The sequence below is a fragment of the Rhopalosiphum padi genome, chromosome 1 (assembly GCF_020882245.1).
Source record: "Rhopalosiphum padi isolate XX-2018 chromosome 1, ASM2088224v1, whole genome shotgun sequence".
Lineage (NCBI taxonomy): Eukaryota > Metazoa > Arthropoda > Insecta > Hemiptera > Aphididae > Rhopalosiphum > Rhopalosiphum padi.
In genome coordinates, this window is record NC_083597.1 from 57,750,598 (window position 1) to 57,770,753 (window position 20,156).

Consider the following 20,156-nt stretch of genomic DNA (forward strand, 5'->3'; position numbering starts at 1 on the left):
TTTCTAATAAAAGTAATAATTTTTTGTATGGCAAACCTTATATGACTCATGCTTATTTTTTATTGTATAACTAAAAGAGGAAAATTGAAATAATCAAATTTTATTTTTAAATTAATACATTTTTTATATTTGTTTAAAATTCAAACACTATGACAAATATTTTTAAATATATACAAATATTATTTGTCATAACTCATAACGTGTATTTAAGAGTAGAAACAGAAATTAAATCCCAACTAATAATAAAATTAAATCAACAGAATAAAATGTATAATATTATATTTATTCATCTTTATTTAAAAATCACACTGAGAACGCTCAATAATACGATATAATTAACGAGAAACGCGTATAGACAATTTTCAATTTTTTAAAACTTGTTTTTATAATAAATAAACATAACTATTATAATACTTAGTACATTATAGATAAAAAAATACAGAAGCGAGAAAAAACACAATAAGTCCACAAATTGAAACATGATCGATTTATAAATAAAATATTCAATTAACCCCCCCCCCAAGTCTAAAGCTAAAAATAAAATATATAAAAATCAGTAGATAAATAACATAATAATATTAGTGTATATAAAAAAATTACCTGTCACCAAGTGAAGTGTGTCTGTTGCGCTTAGCAGAAAACATATTTTAATCGGTCATAAATCTGTTAAAGGCTTTGCTTGCTTCTTCGTGGGCCTTGCGGATGGCCTCGAGCGACGGTCTGGGATGGACGGGTGTCATCAACGTGTCGTTGTTACAGATTGGCCTTCTTGGTTGGATGTTGCCGTACGGATTGACCATGCAATCCACGTTCGCTGATACAGACGGCGATGGACAGTTGCTGTTATCGACGATTTTGGGTTTGGCCGGCCGCAGCGCTAGCCGGAAACGACGAGCCATGTTCGACCAGAAAAATCCTGTGGCAAGTTTTAAACGTTATGGATTTTATAATTTTCAATTATGTCTACTGGGGTGGATTATATAATATCTTCTCTGTTCGGTCGAGAAATAGTGATGTGATATTATATTGTATATTGATGATAAATCTTTGCATTCGAAAAATGAAAAAAGTGCGATTAATTGGACTAGTAAATACATTGGTTAACAATTGCTCGGAATTTTATTACTCCGCAGTACAATGATTGGATACTTCTAAAATAGATGTCCTCGTCGTAGTAATTAGGTATAAATATTTTGTATTATACATTCTGTTCAAACTACTAAAACAACAAACGAATGTGATAAAATAAAGAAAAGAAAATTACATGTAGTACTAAATTAAGAAGCTTCCCAGTAAAGGACTTTAATAATACATCAATAATATTAAGGTGGTTTAATTATTATTGAAAAAATAATGTTAATTTAGCAAAAACGACCGTAAAAAAAAATAAAAAAAAATATTTGTTATCTTACGGGGATCGAACCACGAACGTTTAATTACTTGTTGATTAAAACCGATTAAGTTGACAAAATATGTATTTAATAATCATTATATTTCTATGAAACGTTATAAAGATATTTATACGTGAAAAAGAGATATGTGTTTCCAATTTAAGTCTCCAGCGGCACTTGCCCCTCCTACTGCAGTTGGCTTCAGAGGGTTTAGCTTTTGTAGAGCTCAATTAGTCAACACATATCGACCACGCCAGTACGGCCACAAGTTATTGAGCTAATTTTATAGGTATTTAAATATTATTTTGTTTGTTCTCTTGGTAACGAATTAATTGGGTTTGGCCGGCCGTAGCGCTAGCCGGAAACGACGAGCCATGTTCGACCATAAAATTCCTGTGGCAAGTTTTAAACGTTATGGATTTTAATTTTTAACTATCGAACGCCAATATAATAATGTAATATCTTTCATTTCAGGTAAATTATCGGAAACTAACGCAAAAAAAATTTAAGTTTAACCCGTTCAGTTCATCCTAGCATACAGTAACTGTTTCGATTATATTAAAAAAAATATCATAATTCTATTTCCTATTCCATAGGAGTAGTAGGAGTGGATGAACCATTATTTATTTTTAAATCTTAAAAAGGTTGCTGAATAATGAATATCAATATTAACTGTATACGGGTTATGGAATAATACGATAGAAAACACAAACGATTTAATTTTGTTTTTGTAACTTTATAAAAACTGCCGTCATAAAACGGATAATGATATATACATACCTTTTTGCGTTGAACCATCGCCCAACGACACGCGCTTAACACTTCCGCCATTGCACGGTGTTTTGCCGTTAACAGGCGTGTCTGACAGCGTTTGCAACGGCGTGTCCGGGACAGTTTGTAACGGCGTGTCCGAAAGCGTCTGTAACGGCGTGTCTGGAAGCTTTTGTAGCGACGGTGTGTCGGGGAACTTTTGCGTCGGCGTCTGTATCGGCGTCTGCATCGGCGTCTGATAAAAGCTCGGCGGGCTGCCCACCGACGATACGACTACCGACCACTCTACAGGCGTGGCCGCAGACTCGGCTGCGCCCGTGGGCGTGGTGTGCGGCGTGCACGGCGGCGGCACTGGGACCGCGGGACTGCTTTCGGCCACCGGCCGCAGGTGTCTGATGGTCGTGAGGCTGGATCGGCGGGCCTTGAGTATGTTCCGGGCGCACGCCTCTATCATCACCGCACGCTGTTCCATGGTCCAGCGCTGTTCCTCAGTCCGGCGCCGTTCTTCGGTACTGCGCATCTCTTCAGTCCGGCGCAGCTCCTCGACGCGGCGGTGATGGCGCAGTTCCATAATTCGCAAGCCACTGCTGATGGACTGCGTCGCGGTCTGGGCGATGTCCACGTGCAACCTCTTTCGACTATTGGTGGGAGAGTGGCCGCCAAGATGAACCGTCTTCTGTTTTCCCGGTTGCTGCAGCGCCTGCGACGACCGGAAGCGTCGTCTGATCACCGGCCCCCCAGGAACCGCGACATGCACGCGCCGCTCATGCTGCACCCGGTGTTTGGTGCAGCAGAAAACGCGAGAACACGTCGGACACCGGACATACCGCAAATGCTTTTAACACAAACAGCGTCGACCATCGTAAATATACAATATTATTATTTATATTTCATTTATAATAGGGTGTAATAAGTAACTTTGAAATTTTTAAGGTAACCCTCTCTTCAACACAAAAAAAATTAACTTATCGAAATTATTATTTTTATTCGAGTTCTATAACGTTGAATGACACACCGGATTCACATAGAACGAATACTTACAATTACAAAAACACCTAACTTAACCGATTTTATTACACTTTAAAACTTAATTATAAAATAATTGTATTACAAACTGGTAGATACATCGTATTTATCATGGAATTTATTTAATTTTGTGTTTATATCATTTTGAGACTCGAGTATACCTATCTATATAATCTTGAACAAAAATTATATATGAAACAGCATCTTATTTTTTATTATTCTCAGGTTTTTCAAGTCTAAAGATATTTGTACGAATACTGCTAATAGTTCCTATAGCTTTGTATGCATATTATGAATAAATATAATAAATATATATATATATCCATTTCCTCCTATAAATAAATCATACTATAAACCATTATGTACTTAATTAAAAGTAATAGATTTTAAATTTTAGTTATCAATACAGATAAAATATTGATAGTGGCACCGGGTTTTAGCCAAAAAAGTGTAACCAAAAACCATCCACCCCATTAATAATATTTTTTGACATCATCGATACGAGCTAAAATAATAGCTAGATTGCTAGATAGGTATAGTATAAAATCATGATTCTTAAAAAACAAAAACAAAAATTACTCGTTATTTTGAAGAGGCATGATGTATATATGTGAAATTTAAATTATTAGCGTAGGTGAAAACAATTTTCTATGAATAAAAATTTAATCAAATCGTTTTACACGCTACTTTTTAATTAATTATTTAATAGCGTGTAGTAGGTATACATCGTGTTATACACAATATTGCCTGTTGGTAATTTATATTATACCTATCGGATATCTACTAGCTTAAACCAAATATTTTTAATTTTATACTTACATCGAACACTCGATCCATGCTTTACCAAAACCAATTGAATAATAATAAACCTAATACCTATGCTTCACGGACGATTTGATATATTACAATAATTCGTTCGATCGGTCGATATCGTGATGTTTCGCGATGTAGTGTGTACCGTAGGTTATGATTAGACTCGTGTAATTAAATTTCGCGTTCCGCCGTGACTGTATATCCAGTACCGCCGTAGTGACGACACGTGATAAGATTTATATTGTACAATGTCATAATAATATTATTATTGCCAGTAATCGATTCGTCCATCCCACTACATGCAGGTCTACATCGAATTACAGACGCGTACGACGTGTCCACGCTATATAGGGTATTACCAAACGGTCGACAAAATATCTAAAACCGTTTGTTGCCGATAAACTACGTTATCTCTGAGAATGGTAACCGATAATTTATTATATTATTAATTCGATTATTTACTTCGGTTCGTCTATAATGAACAAATTAGCGAATTCGCACTCGTATCTTCAATTTTAATATGTTATATCGCACGTATTCAGCATATGACCGGAAATAAGAATGACTTAGACACCTCTATTAGTTTCTCTAACAAATTAGAAAATATATTGTATTTTACATTTTTAATAGAATGCCATATGCAGATGTTGTATCCGTGATTTATAAACATATGACATAGATAGGTAGCAAATTTGTATTCAGCAGTTCCGAGTTCCGACGTAGTACTACACTAACCTTCAGCAATTAGATCAGTATTTAGATCATTATCTGTGTTTCCTCGAAGAGTTTTCACAACATTTTAATTTTTAAGTGAATTATGAAAATGTTTAAACTATAATATTTTACACAATCAAAACTTGCTGAAAAAATATAAAATCGTAAAAAATCCGCAAAGAAAATTAGATAATATTCTTGCCTTTGAGCTTTACGTAATTAGTGGCGTAAGAAAAAATATTATGTGCGTCTCGTGCAAAAAGGATTATGCCGCAAACGTCTTCCACAACTAAATAACTAATTACCCGACTCTGTCGTCACACAATGTACAATTAGGTTATGTAAAATTTAAATATTAGTGACTTGGTGAATTTTTTGCTATATTACCTCTAGTTAATAGAAATCAATCTCTGATTCCACCACTCGACCATTGCATGTGCATATATATTTTCACGTCAGATTGTCACCTAACAACACACGTTATATAACGTTTTTGCGTTGTTTGCTATAAATGATAAAGTGAACGTCATGAACATTTGTAACGGCGTGTCCAAGAGTTTTTGAGTGTCGGCTTCTCCGGAAACTATGCTGCGGATCCTTGCAAAAGCTTAACGGATAGTCTGCCGACGAAACGATGAACGATCACTTACTTTTTTACTGTTACAAATAACAAATCAGAAAGCAATTTTTTAAGGTACCTAAAGTAAGTTTCATATCAAATAGATCTCAACTTTTTAGTTTATATATATATATGGGATTTTTAGATAAACATATAAACTGAAGGGTCCTGCCAGGTTGTTTCCATTTTTTAAAATTATTATTATATAATTTTAACATTATCCAGAAGACACCACGATGAGAGGATGACTCCAACTATTTTCTAACAATTTTATTTTATTCTTAATTTCATTAAATTATATAATATGAAAGCTTTTAGTTTGTGCATAATTTGTTTTTTTATTAGACATAACTAGTTCTTTATAGTAACTACCTAAACATAGTAATTAACATTTATGTTATTCTAAAATTATAATTGATATTATAGTTGTGACCGTGTTGCATGTGTGTAAGTTACCAATATATTATTATCTAAATTAATAACTTTGCGATTGAAAAATAAACTTTTTTGGAAAAATGAGATAAAATACTATACCATAATAAAAGTATACCTAATATTATATACCTATCATGTCTATTTCTTATACCGAGTTGCACAAGTGTCTGTTTCATCAAGGGCAGATACAAGGCGAAGGCAATGGGGGAAATTGCCCCCTCCGTTCACAAAAAAAAGTATCATACATTCCAACAGTTTTTTTTTTAAATAGATTATGACCTTTTTTTAGTTTATAACTAACAAATTGCCCCCCCCCGTTTATGACCACTGTATCATCCCTTGTGTTTTATTCGCCTATTTCCTTTATTGTTAGGTACAACTACAGAATAATATGTTCTATTTAATTATGTTCAATGCTACAACTAGTGTTATCATTGTTATCCGTTTTCATAAACAGTCGAAATAATAACTTAATGGGACATTATAGGACATAATATTCTATACAGATCACGGCTTAAGATATAATAGTACATCTTAAATCGTGATACAGATTAATAAAATCAAAATAAATGTTTTGATTACCATGGTTATGGTTGTTTTCCGTTGTGGTAACTAGTAAATAGGTACCAAATTAGAGCCATGGATATAATAACAATTATAATACAATTTAACTACATCTATGTAAAACAGTTATTATAATAATATCATCGTGTTACATTTTCACTGAATGGTGTATTTCTAGAGACATTTTAGTTGTCTAAAAATTTGTTTACTACTTATCTACCTATAATTTGTGTTTTCTTTTTTTTTAGGCAAACATAGCAAATCATGGCGGCTAATCATTTTAAGAAAATGAAACTAATAGAAGAAGAAATGAACAAGTAATTTCCATTTTTAGATATGTATACGGACATACGGTTAAATATTTTTATTTTTCAAACTTGCTTATAGAGTTATAGAGAGTGATTGGGTTATTTTTAAAAACAAAATTTGCAACAATACAGAGTATGAAATATATATAATAATTAATAAGCAATAAACCAATAACTATATAAACGGCAATGCTATACCTACTCGTATTGTAGACAGATATTTGTATAAAATAAATTATAATTTAAATAGGAATACACATATACATATGCTTGGATATAAATTATCAAAACACTTTTTTACACTTTATTCATTTTGATCCAGTGATACTAATTATAATTTATAATAAACAATAACTATGTATGTTATTAACACTTTTTAGTTTCTACTTATAAGTACCTATTTAGATTTTAATTAAGTTTTATTTATGTGATGATCATGAAAACATATTTTTTATAAAATTGTATGTCTTAAATCAATGATGTATCTAAATCTCAATCAAGGAGAGGGGCAGTTTAAAAATTTTAATTCACCTTGAAATACCTACCACAAGGGGCTTCCTCTAATCCTCTCCCTGTATGCACGTAACGTAATTAACAATCACATTAATTATAACGTAGTACGTAGGTACTAAGTCCCTATACATATTTATCTATATTACATTTTAAATGTTTATCTAGATTTGAGAAAGAAATTGGTATAAGCAATAATGTCGATAATAATAAAAAAACTAAAAATTGTTTAAAAAAAAAAAAAATTCATTGTCACAATTTTCAACAATCTCCATTGGATGTTGCTTTGTATAAAGAAATCAATTCACTGTTACAAAATCAATGCGTGTCTACTTTAAGTTCTAAGTAAGACAATATAATTACTTATTTCCTATAATGTATGTTCAATTTTTAAGCGAATGTAAACAGTAAATATTCATAATTGGTCGACCATTTTTGTAAGTAAATACTTACTAAATACATTATAATTCTGTTTAGGACCAAAAATAAGACTTCAATAAGTAAAAGTGAATTAAATAGCAAAGCACACATAGCAATTGCAGCTGCTGGATGTGCATCATCGTCTTCCAAAGTATACAGTAAAAAACAAAAAAAATTCTATCGTAAAGCCGCTGGAAAGGTTTGGTACGATCCAACTTTGGCACAATGGTCAAATGGTAAGAATAGTATTACTATTCGTATATTAAAATTAAATTAATAACAATCATTATTATTTAACTTATAGCTACTATTATAGGTGCGTTAAGAAAATACTTACATGTATTATGTATAATAATTAATATTAAATAATAAAATTATAATTAGGTAATAAATGTAAAAATTGCTGGTCACTATTTTTTGTTGGGCTCAAAACAAGACTAGTTTCAATTCTCAAATACTAAATAGTTAATATATTTATGAGAATCGCACTTTTTATGAATATACAAATATTTACTTAAAACTTAAACTTTCATTTTATATTCTTTAGTTCATTACTATTATTTTGAGGCTATATATCCATTATCCGTGAATCATTGGACATTGGCCATCATCAAATACATAAGCAAATATTATGTTTATGTTTGTACCCACTGGCAGTGGCGGATTTAGGGGGGATGCTTGGGAGCTGAAGCACCCTCCGTTCCGCGTATTTTTATTAAAAATCACTAATAAATCGCCTATTTAAAAAAAGTATTATATGTTAAATTGTTTACAATTTTTATATTGCTTAATTATGTTTAAGTACCAAATTAATAATTTTTTTTCCCCAAATTGTACATAATAAGTACTTTAGGACTATTATTATTAACAAAATAGCACCCATCATAAAAAAATCCTAGATCCGCCACTAGCCACTTGTATTTATATAATCGAAAATAGTAAATAAATCACTATAATATACCTTATTAGTAGGTATTAAATACTAGTAAAATATTTATTTACGTTTACGATGATAACTGCTAAGCAGGATATAATATAAAGTTATCACACAGATGATTTTCGTCTATTTGTGGGAAATTTGGGAAGAGAAGTTAATGATCGTATGTTGAGTATGCCATTTATGCAATATCCTTCATTCATCAAAGCTTATGTAGTGAAAAATCGCGAGACAAGCATGTCGCGTGGTTGCTATGGATTCGTATCGTTTGCAAATTCTGTGGATTATTTACGAGCTATCAAAGAATTACATGGTAATGTATAAAAATAGAAAATTAATGTAAAATAGAAAAATAAAATAAGACATAAAATAACTATAATGTTTACGATATAATATTATAATTATAAACTATTCAATGGCGTAAGCAAGGGTTTTGTGAACTGTGCCTATACGCCAGGTACGCAAATTGAAAAGGGGCGAAAAATTTGCTTCAAAAGTGGTATTAATTCTATATTTATTCTACTTTCAAAACGAAATACTATCGATAAATTTGCCGCCTTAAAGCAAGAAAAGCCAATTTTTAAAGTTTAAAATTTACACTGTAACAATAACTAGTAAATACAAATTGTATACTCAAAAAAAATTAGTAAAATTATTGATTAAAGGTTAAAAAAATATCAACACATCAATTTTTTAATTGGTAAAGCGATCTTTTGTCAGGCACGCTATATAGTGAGTCTTCTTACGCCACTGACTTTTTTTTTCTGTATATTATTAGGTATACATACCTACTAAATACTGATTACTATATAAACGTCTAAATCAATAATATAAATATACAGTAAATAGTTATATTAAGTTTAGGTCATTGTTAAGAATAAGAGAAGTTAAGTAAAAAATATAGGTAATTAAAAAAATGGTTAACATTTCAGGAAAATATGTTGGAAGTCGCCCAATGAAAATCGAAAAAAGTAATTGGAAAAAAAGAAACACTGACATTGAATAATTTAAAATAGCTACAAAAGTATTAGTTTTTTTCATGATTTCAATACCTACAAAAACTATCATTTATGTATTATTATATTAATGTATCAATTTTCACTATCTGTCTATGTATAGTGTATACAGTATACATTTCATATATAAAATTATTAATGTACTACATTATCAATCATTGAATTTTATTGTTTAACTATTCGTATACTAGCACAGTGCATCATACTGCATAGGTATTTACTGTATTAGGTATAGGTACTACGTTACACGATTACGTCCAGGGACGTACACAGGAGGGTGTTTTGGGTGTTGAAACACCCCCCGAAATACTTGGGTTTTTGCATGGTTATTTACTTATTCAATTATAATGTTAATTTTTTTATATCAATGTTTGTATTTAAAAAAAGTATTTTAAGTATACCTAATTTTCATAAATTTTTTTTGTATATTTATTAAAAAAAAGTTCTACTTTTCAATAATTGATTTTCAAAAACACCCCCCCCCTCCAAAACTTTTTTCTGCGTACGTCCCTGTTAAGATATATAATAATAATAATTTTAGACTCTACATAAACATGTTTAATAAAGAGTGTGAATAAGCTCAACACATTAGCTGCGTAGCATGTTTAAGTTTATTTGTTGTAACACTAAAAAAATTGTAGTTTAAAAAAATAAATTTTGAAATATCAATGAACAACTTGCACATAGTGATGCATATTAAATAATACTTGTATACTCTATTTCAAATAAGAACTGTCTTTGGCGGCCAACTTGTGTGCATGATCGTGGCTTTACTACATAGCTGGCATATTATAAGTAAATGGTAGGTAGGTTAGGACAAACAGGTGTTGTCAGACCGCCGGCTGACGTAAACTGGTCGCTGCCGAAGACTGTTCTTATTTGGAATAGAATATAGAAGATACTAACAATAAACCAGTAGTTTAGTTAAAACATTAAATAAAAATTGTAGTATATTTAGTAACGAAGTAGATGACGACAATTTACATAATTCAGTAAATACAAACTATGTTAATTACCGCCACTTAGCGTCATCAACATTCAACAGTGAACATGTTAAAAAATATATTTATAGCTTCATAATACTGTAATTTTCCAATTTTAATTCTTAAATATAAACAACAATAAAAATATATGTTTTTAATTTATGTAATTTGCTTATCTGTTAATAGTGAATAGTGCATATAATATTTATAATATAGTGAAACCTTCCTGACCAACATCTCTTAATAGTTGAAAACTCTAAATAGAGAATGTTTTTCGTGAACAAACTACAACTGAACTCTCTGAACGAAGACAACATTTCAGAGACTAAGAGTATCAGGCACTTAGAGGCTTCAGAAAATTGGTAAATTTCAAGCCAAAAGTACACAAACCTACACAGGGGGGTGTTTTGGGTGTTGAAACATCCCCCCGAAATACTTGGGTTTTTGCATGGTTATTTACTTATTCAATTTTAATGTTAATTTTTTTAAATCAATGTTTGTATTTAAAAAAGTATTTTAAGTACCTATACCTAATTTTCATAAAATTTTTTTGTATATTTATTAAAAAAAGTACTACTTTTCAATAACTGATTTTCAAAAACACCCTCCCCCCAAACTTTTTTCTGCCTACGTCCCTGTTTACGTTTAATTAAAAGTTTAATATATGTATATTTATATAAAAGTTAAACCCTTCCTAAAAAGTAAAAATACTTAATCAGTACCTTTATTTTTAATTTATATAAAATACATTAATCTTACAATTTGTATTAAATAAATAAATTATGTATTTATGAAGTATGCGCAATAATTAAATGTGATATTGATATAGGAAGGACTCAAGAGACGTGGGTGGGAAAATCGTCACGTTGTTAACACTCCAGGTCCAGGACAAATAGTACCTATGCGCAGAATATTTACTACGGAGATTATAGAGATAAGTAGGTAGACTGGTAGAATAACAGTATATTTATTTATTGATTATATTATATAGAGGTATATATATTAACTCCTGACGGTTGTTTAAAAATAAAAATTACACTGTACTAGATATTTTTTAATCTTGTGCTATTAATATCTTTGTTAACACCTATTCTTTTTGTAAAGCAAATTATAAATCTATATAAATACTTATATTAAAGTAATTATTAAGTAATGCTATACAACTTGAAAAACATTATTATAATTAGGATTTAGGACCGAAGATAATTAGACATAAAATTATAAATATAAATGAAAAATATGTAACTATTATAAATTATAATATAGACAGGTACTATAATCGTCAACAGTGGCGTCACGACCTTATTTTTTGGGGGCAATTCCCCCTAGTGAATAAGTTGTTAGGTTGTGTAAATATCTTCATATTTAACTATCATTATTGAATAAATAACATGTTGAATTTAAATCAGTGTGATAAATTAGCGTGAGTGTATCATATAATAGGCATGCCAATAGACAATAGTTGGAGTATAATGTTATAGTTTATCAAGCTAATAGATATTAAATTTTATTCTAGGAGTTAGCTGTCGCCTGTCAGAACATGGGTAACAAAACGTAGTATTCTGTAATGTACTAATGCTGCATTGTTATACATATATAAAAGGGGAACTATATTTTATAATTAAAAAAAGATACCTATACACATCGGCAGGCTTTAATTTTATGTTTGGGTAGGTGGGTAGCTTCAATATTAATTGTCCCATTTGTCCCTATGAATAAAATGAAATGTTCTTGACGATAACTGATGGCCAATGACTAATAAGGATTGTGTTTAATCCTGTTTTAATTATCTGCTTAGCTTTTTATAAGTATCTACCTATTTAATTTCAAGTTATCAAGTAGGTACCTAGGTGGATTAAGCCGTACGTGGCGTAGAAAACAATGAAAAACTAGGTATACAAGGGTGTTTACAGTAAATATTTGTGACTTTGTAAGATACGTAGGTACATAAAAAATATTATAATACAATATACAATATTTATATAGGTAGAACTTTATAGATCTTGATTAAATATATATTTAGTAAAAGTAAAATACTAACATCTCATAAATCATAACAACAATAACAATTAACAAATTAACAATCAAAATACAATAACTCTCAATGTCAGTGATACTCTGCAATAATAAATAATAATTAATATTACTCAGCGATAGTAACATAGTAAATTCTGTAGAACATACTAACATAGTTACATCCATCAAAATATTAAATGAACAACTAACTTATACTACCCAACTATAAATTATTAATGAATAAAAATAATAAAATAAAAATATGGATTATTATTCAACGTTTTCATCAAAACTCACGTCACGATATTGAATATGATAAGAAAAGTGATAAAACAAGTAAATAATATGATAAGACATAAGCGGTGAATAGCGATTGAAAAGTATAAATTCGTTTTTAATTTTCATTTAACTAATAATTAGCCACGTTATATAATGTAATATAAAAAACGTATAAATGTCATGAATTGTTATTTAATATTGTAACAATTGTATTCTGAAACTAGTTTTTTTTTTATTATTTACATAGGTTTTATTTTACATTGTAGCACCATCTATTAAAATGTTTATTTAAAATATTGTTGAGTAGTTACATACCATGATTTAAAAACGCTTAAAAATAAAAATGAACTTTAAAAAAAGGTTTATTTTGTTACTTCTATTTATAGTCTTAATTATATGCTTCATTTTGTATTCTTTTCTGGAAAATCAAAACATTTACTCAGTAAGTTTCAAATAGTTCATAAATTGTTTTATTATATATTTGTTATATTTAGTTTTTATATGTTATATTTTAGCAGTTTGAAACAGTAAACACACCTGTTTCTGATGTAGAAAAATTACAATTGCAATCAAATAAATTCAATAGACAAAATACAAATAATTTGGAAAACATCGATAAAAATGATGAGCCTGCAGAAACACCTAGTTTATCTGTGGTAAAGTTTAATTATTACAGACCTATAAAATTATATTAAAGCATCTATTAAATATTGTAGCATACCATTTTAGATATTACATTATTGCTTTAATTATATTTTTCAATAATATCTTAACATTTAATTTTATGTTTTCAGTCAACATTACAAAATAACTTTGAAGACACATACTTATCAAGTGGAGTATGTGATCCAAATATTAATGTAAGTTATTTTTATTAATTTTAGGCTTACTTAGTACATGATAAATTCAATATGTTACAAATTAGATTTTTAAATAATATTTAGGCCATGAAATAGCAATACAAAATGTATTGATTCTCAAAACTTAGTTACCATTCACAAAAAATTTACTTGTTTAAGTAAGCTGTATAACCTTAGAGTTAAATTTGTAAATTTAGTAATTTTTCGATTTAAAATATTGACATGATTGTAAAGTCAAGTTTCTCTTGAACACTAATTTAAAGAATTAATGTAAAATATTTAATATATTTTTTAATTTATGCAGTTTTAACATCATTCAATTATCGAAGGTAAAAACTAGATTATTTATTAAAGGATAAATTATTCAAGCTATATAAAACATTATTATTAAAAATACTTAAGAAGCCCTTTTGTAAATTTGTAATGCAATAAATATTTTAATGCATTTAGGACTTTTTATCATTACAATCTTTTATATGATATTTAATAACATTGTATTTATAATAAAAATTTAAATACATCATCGCTGTTGATTATAGTTACAAACAGTATTAGCATTACACTATATCACTAATAATAGTTAGTTAAAATAAGCATGAAATTATTTTAAAATAAATGTTTACTTTTATATTTTTTTAGTATAAATTATAATTAATTATATTATATGAATTTAAGAAGTTTAAATTTTGAGTGTTAAATTAAAAATTTAAACTAATTATGAAATTTGATTTTTAGATGTGGGATTTATATGATAAACTACAATTCGATAATATAGATGGTGGTGCATGGAAACAAGGTTGGGATGTTCAGATATCTGAAGGACGATGGAATGCAAATAATAAGTTAAGGGTATTTGTTGTGCCTCATTCGCATAATGATCCTGGATGGAAACGAACCTTTGAAGAGTACTATCGTATTGATACAAAAAATATATTAGACAATATGGTGATTAAATTATCAGAAGACCGTAGACGCAAGTTCATATGGGCGGAGATGTCATATTTATCATTGTGGTGGAATGATATTGATCAAAGTACAAAAACTAAAGTGAAGAAGTATAAATTAACATTTTTAACTAAATATTTTAAATACTTTTATTTCTAAAATATGTGTTATATATGTATAGATTGATTGAAAATGGGCAATTGGAAATAGTCACTGGTGGTTGGGTAATGACAGATGAAGCAAACACCCATTATTCATCAATGATCACTCAACTTACAAATGGACACCAGTGGTTATTGAGAAATTTAAATATTACTGCCAAGTAAGATTTAATACTTTCAGAAGCTATTTATAATTTAATAACATTTTAAATTACTCTAACATATTGATAAAAAGATTGTTTTAAGTCATTATTATTATTTCTACAGTTATAGCTGGTGTATTGATCCTTTTGGTGTTTCTCCGACTATGCCTTATATTTTGAATAGAATGAAATTTTCAAGTTTGGTTATTCAACGTACTCATTATTCTATTAAAAAATATTTAGCCAAACAAAAACAATTGGAATTTCGATGGAGACAACATTGGGGTAAATAGACTTACATTATCTATAGAATAGCATAATGATTTGTTCTTATTTTCATTTAGACACAGAATGCAATAGCGACAAAAATGAGCTGTTTACCCACATGATGCCATTTTACAATTATGACATTCCTCATACCTGTGGTCCCGATCCAAGTGTTTGTTGTCAATTTGATTTTAAAAGATTTTCAATTTTTGGGTTAACATGTCCTTGGAAAGTATTTCCAGTGCCAATTACTTCATCAAATGTCAACAAAAGGTTAAACATTACATTTTAAATAAAAATTTGCTTTAACGTTTTTTTTAATTAAGATAATATACAATTATTTATTAATAGAGCGTTAATGTTATTGGATCAATATAAAAAAAAAGCAGAGTTGTATAAAACAAATGTATTACTCGTTCCTTTGGGGGATGACTTTAGATATACATCAGCCAGAGAATGGGATTTTCAAATGAACAATTATCAAAAACTATTTGATTATATCAATAGCAATAGTGACTCATTATATGCAGAGGTTACTATTATAAATAAAATACAGTTTAGTATTTTTTTTTGTTCTAATAGTTAATTGATTTTTTTTTATAATTAGGCATCATTTGGTACATTAAGCGATTATTTCAAAGCTGTACAAGATTCATCTAATTATAAGAATTTTCCAACATTGACTGGTGATTTTTTTACTTACGCAGATAAAGATAAAGATTACTGGAGTGGGTATTTCACTTCCAGACCTTTTTACAAATGTATGGATCGAGAACTCGTTGCTAGATTAAGGTATGTTTATAATATATAAAAATACACGATGTATTGTAGAGATATGACAATCTTACATTAAAATTATATTTGAATATGTCAGATCATTGTAATACACATAGTATAATTATATGTATCATTAATCTATAGATCTAAAATATTGCCATAAAAATAGAACTTAAGTGTCATTAATTTTGTCTAATATTTGTGTTTATTTTTTTAGAGCAACGGAAATTCTATATTCTTTAGTATGGCTTAGTGCACCTTCAAATTTGACTTCCTGGTTATGGAAACCAGATTCTGAGTTGTATAATTATTTACAAGCTGCCAGAGACGCTCATAGTTTGTTTCAGCATCACGATGGAATCACAGGAACAGCAAAAGATGCTGTAGTAAATGACTATGCACAAAAGTAAATTAATACTATTTGTTTATACCATACACATAAATATAAAACACAATTATCATGATTTCAGGATGTTGGATTCATTAACTAATCTAAATCATATCATTCAACACTGTATATACTTTCTGTTAAATCAAGAAAAGGTTTTTCTTTTTATGTATATAAACAAACATATTTATCAGGACCGGATTTAGACTTCCTCAATTTTTTAAACAAGTATAAGAAAAGATCCTTCTAAAACTAAAATAATTTTTCTCAGCTTAATTTAATATCAAGAAAATCTTTAATAAAATAGCTAGTTTCAAAATTTATTTTATTTAATTAGGTAATAAATAAGTGTTCATGAATTCCATTACAATTATAGAGAGTCTTATTAGTGTATAATTATTCTCAATAAATGTCAGAGTAACCATTTACAAAATTGTATTATTCAGATAATTAATAAATAAGTATTTATTTTGCTTTGTCAATCCTAGTTATTTTTTTTAATGAATTTTTAGGTAGGTTAAATTAAAAACATGTTATATTTGAAAATGTTGAGGCTCAACAATCAACTTAATATTTGGAGCTTACTGCTCTCATGATTCTTACCTATGTCCGGTCCTGACGCATATTATGTACACTGATGTTTGTTATTTGTTATTTTTTTTAAAAACATGAAATATTTATTTTGCTTTAGGAACAATATGTATTTGATACAAATATTAAATACTTTGATATAGATCGTTCAAGAGTGTATACAAACAGTATTGCACAATATCGTGTTATACAATTTGCTAATAATCAAGATTCACAGAGTGTTATTGTGTTCAACCCTTTGACATCAATCATCAGAAATGAAATTATCACTTTAGTTGTGGCAAGTGAAAATTTAAAGGTTAGTCTTGAGAAATAAGTCTATATTTTTCAAATGAAAAATTCTCACAATAAACATAAATATTCATAATTTATTATTGTTTCATTACAACTTGCATCATTTGATATGGTCGCAGGAAGCTGTTGATTCTATATATAAACAACTTGACAGTATAATAATATGCATGTGTGTGAAAGAAATAATTTTAATTTGATTTTATATTTACAATACAGGTAGTTAATTCAGAAGGTGTGGATATTCCATTTCAAGTTGATTCTACCTGTAATCTTCTAGATACACAGTTAATGACACCATGTTTTCAATTACACTTTATTACTGAACTTGGTCCTTTGGAAATCAAAAAGTATACTATCATCAACCTGCCCACAGACATTAGTACCAAGTAAATTAGATACCAACTATTCATTTTAAGAATTTTTTTGTTTGAGGTATCGAATATTGATATTATTTTTTTTATAATTTTTCAATAGAAAGTATATGTCACTAATCAGTGTTTACAACCCAAAAATCAATGATGTTTTGGATCCTAGGATATATATTAAAACTAGTAATATTGAAGAATTTTCAATTGAAAATCAAAACATTGTTGCATCATTTGGTCAAAATGGTTTGTTACAAAATATTACCCTTAAGTCTTCTGGAAAACAATATCCAGTTTCATTGAAATTTGTGCAGTAAGTACATTTACAGTGACATGTCATTGAATTTGTTTGAAATGCCATATCATTATTTTCAGATACAATGCAGCTTATGGTCAAGACATGAGTGGTGCTTATTTATTCATGCCATCAGGGGATGCTGTTGATGCTCATGTCACAGAGAATGAACCTACGATTTATGTGATTAAAGGACATATTTTGTCACAAGTGGTAATTCAGTTTAGTAATGTAAAACACTCGATAGTTCTCCGTCATACAAAAGGTAATTTCTCATTGTATATTCTTGATTTTTTTACTACCAAAGTAATAAAAAAAAAAGTCAATATCTTTAACTTATATGAGATAGGTAATCATAAATTCAACACTATATATTTCAAACTGAATAACTCATAGAAATAAATTGTGTTTGAGGCTAGGCCATGGATTATTGATTACCTCAAGTGAGTGACCAAATGATTCACGTTCACTATCCATAGAAAGAAATCTGCTGAACTCACAATGACCATAAGAATTTAATTTGGCCTTTATAGAATACAATATTTGCATGGCTATTGCATATTTTAAAATAATTTAAATAAATTTGACCAGATCACTACCGTAATATAGTATATATTGTTGAAGGATAATATATTTAATAATTTTTATATTAGATGCTTATGATGTTGAAATACGAAATTTAGTTGATATTAGACAACAAATGAATTATGAACTTTCAATGAGAGTTACCACAGGGGTAAATAATGATAATGTATTCTATACAGACTTAAACGGATTCCAAGTAATAACAATAAATTTAAGATTAATTTATTCATACTGTTGATTTATTGTGATTATGTTTCATTATTAGATGACCAGGAGAAAACATTATAGCAAACTACCAATTCAAGGAAACTTTTATCCAATGTCTAGTGCAATGTATATAGAAGATGACACTACTAGAGTATCATTATTATCAGTCCAACCTTTGGGTGCATCTTCATTATATAATGGTATAATGGAGGTAATATCACTAATATCATATTTTAAATAGATTTTAATTAAATTTAAAAAAAAAAAAAAAACAATTGTATTTAATTGTAATACATTTGATAGGTCATACAGGATCGTAGATTGCGACAAGACGACAATCGTGGGTTGGGCCAAGGGGTTTTGGATAATGTGCCCACTTTGACGTTGTTCAGATTAATCGTTGAAGAAAACATTGGCAACTGTCAAGTAAATATAATTTTTTATAAAGGTCAAAGGTGTTCAATTATACTATTTATATATACAATCTAGATGGATGTACCACAACTGACAGCACTCGGTATGACATCAATGTCGACAATGTTGTATCCTCTCGTGCAGTTAATTGATACATCGAGATTCGATCACCTCGAAGATACATATGTTAATAACAAGTTGACATTATTACCAAAAGACGTTCACTTAGTTACTGCTTCGATGATTATTCAGCATTCAGAACCGGCTGTTGGTTTGGTTTTTCATAGAACCCAGACAACTCAATGTTATGGTTTTAAGGAAGCTAATCCAAATGACAGTCCAAATGCAGTAAGTGATTGTTTTTATTTATTTTATTTTAAAAATTTTGTATAATTAATGGTATCTTGTAGATCGACCTTAAAGCACTTGCATCTTCGTCGATTGAAAACATAACTATTTATGAATCATCACTCTCTTTTGTGCACATTGGACCAAAAGTAAATGTCCTAAAACCACAATTAATGGAACCAATGGAATTAAAAGGATATGTGATAAAGAAGTAAAATCCATTTCAAACAATCTCATACAATTGTATCTGATGGGCAATGGTTCTCTACAGCTATAACTTGAAGGCTATGTGCAATTTAATGCAACAATCTTAAGTTAATATTATCCAAATTAATTAATAATAATGTGATATTTAGTGTTTATTGTTATTTGTCAAAATATATTTTGTGAATATTATCAATATTATTATTATTTTAACATATAATAAAGTTTTCATATAACAAACTTCCTTCTAACAAAATATTTTTGAGAACCATAATCAAATTAGAACCAAATTTGTTTTATTTAAAACATCTTTTGCACGTTAAGCTTTGTAATATAGAAGTACTATACTTTTTATTTATAAGCATCAAATTATTTTAGAGATAACATAAACTCCAAGATTGCATTTTTGTTCATTTATAATATTTTTGAATTATTCTTTTATTGCGAATTTACTAGTAAATTACAAATGGCTTTTTAATAAACATAGTATTGCACATTGTTGTATCATTA

General features: G+C 28.8%; 3 protein-coding genes across 4 annotated transcripts; 2 read left to right on the forward strand and 1 right to left on the reverse strand.

Annotated features, from left to right (window-relative positions):
* Positions 1-262: 262 nt before the first annotated feature.
* Positions 263-4,212, reverse strand: LOC132918063 (uncharacterized). The gene is made up of 3 exons (XM_060979130.1): positions 4,008-4,212; positions 2,172-2,997; positions 263-916 (listed from the first exon to the last, which is right to left on the reverse strand). The coding sequence occupies exons 1-3, from the start codon at positions 4,023-4,025 to the stop codon at positions 648-650; spliced, it is 1,113 nt and encodes a 370-aa protein (XP_060835113.1). The 5' UTR covers positions 4,026-4,212; the 3' UTR covers positions 263-647.
* Positions 4,213-7,526: 3,314 nt separating this feature from the next.
* LOC132926274 (RNA-binding protein 42-like) lies at positions 7,527-8,832 on the forward strand. The gene is made up of 3 exons (XM_060990623.1): positions 7,527-7,558; positions 7,629-7,807; positions 8,624-8,832. Exons 1-3 carry the CDS (start codon positions 7,527-7,529, stop codon positions 8,830-8,832), a joined length of 420 nt encoding a protein of 139 aa, XP_060846606.1.
* Positions 8,833-12,910: 4,078 nt separating this feature from the next.
* LOC132918776 (alpha-mannosidase 2) lies at positions 12,911-19,842 on the forward strand. 2 transcript variants are annotated; one of them, XM_060980184.1, is made up of 20 exons: positions 12,911-13,244; positions 13,321-13,458; positions 13,597-13,662; positions 14,398-14,717; positions 14,789-14,929; positions 15,036-15,196; positions 15,256-15,451; positions 15,530-15,710; positions 15,786-15,970; positions 16,173-16,361; positions 16,426-16,498; positions 17,035-17,232; positions 17,445-17,614; positions 17,703-17,906; positions 17,969-18,153; positions 18,542-18,669; positions 18,739-18,891; positions 18,984-19,106; positions 19,170-19,442; positions 19,505-19,842. In XM_060980184.1, the coding sequence occupies exons 1-20, from the start codon at positions 13,146-13,148 to the stop codon at positions 19,655-19,657; spliced, it is 3,336 nt and encodes a 1,111-aa protein (XP_060836167.1). In that variant the 5' UTR covers positions 12,911-13,145; the 3' UTR covers positions 19,658-19,842. The 2 variants fall into 2 exon arrangements, with proteins under 2 accessions (XP_060836167.1, XP_060836166.1); XM_060980183.1 differs by having other exon boundaries at positions 12,912-13,244; positions 13,318-13,458.
* The last annotated feature ends 314 nt before the right edge of the window (positions 19,843-20,156 follow it).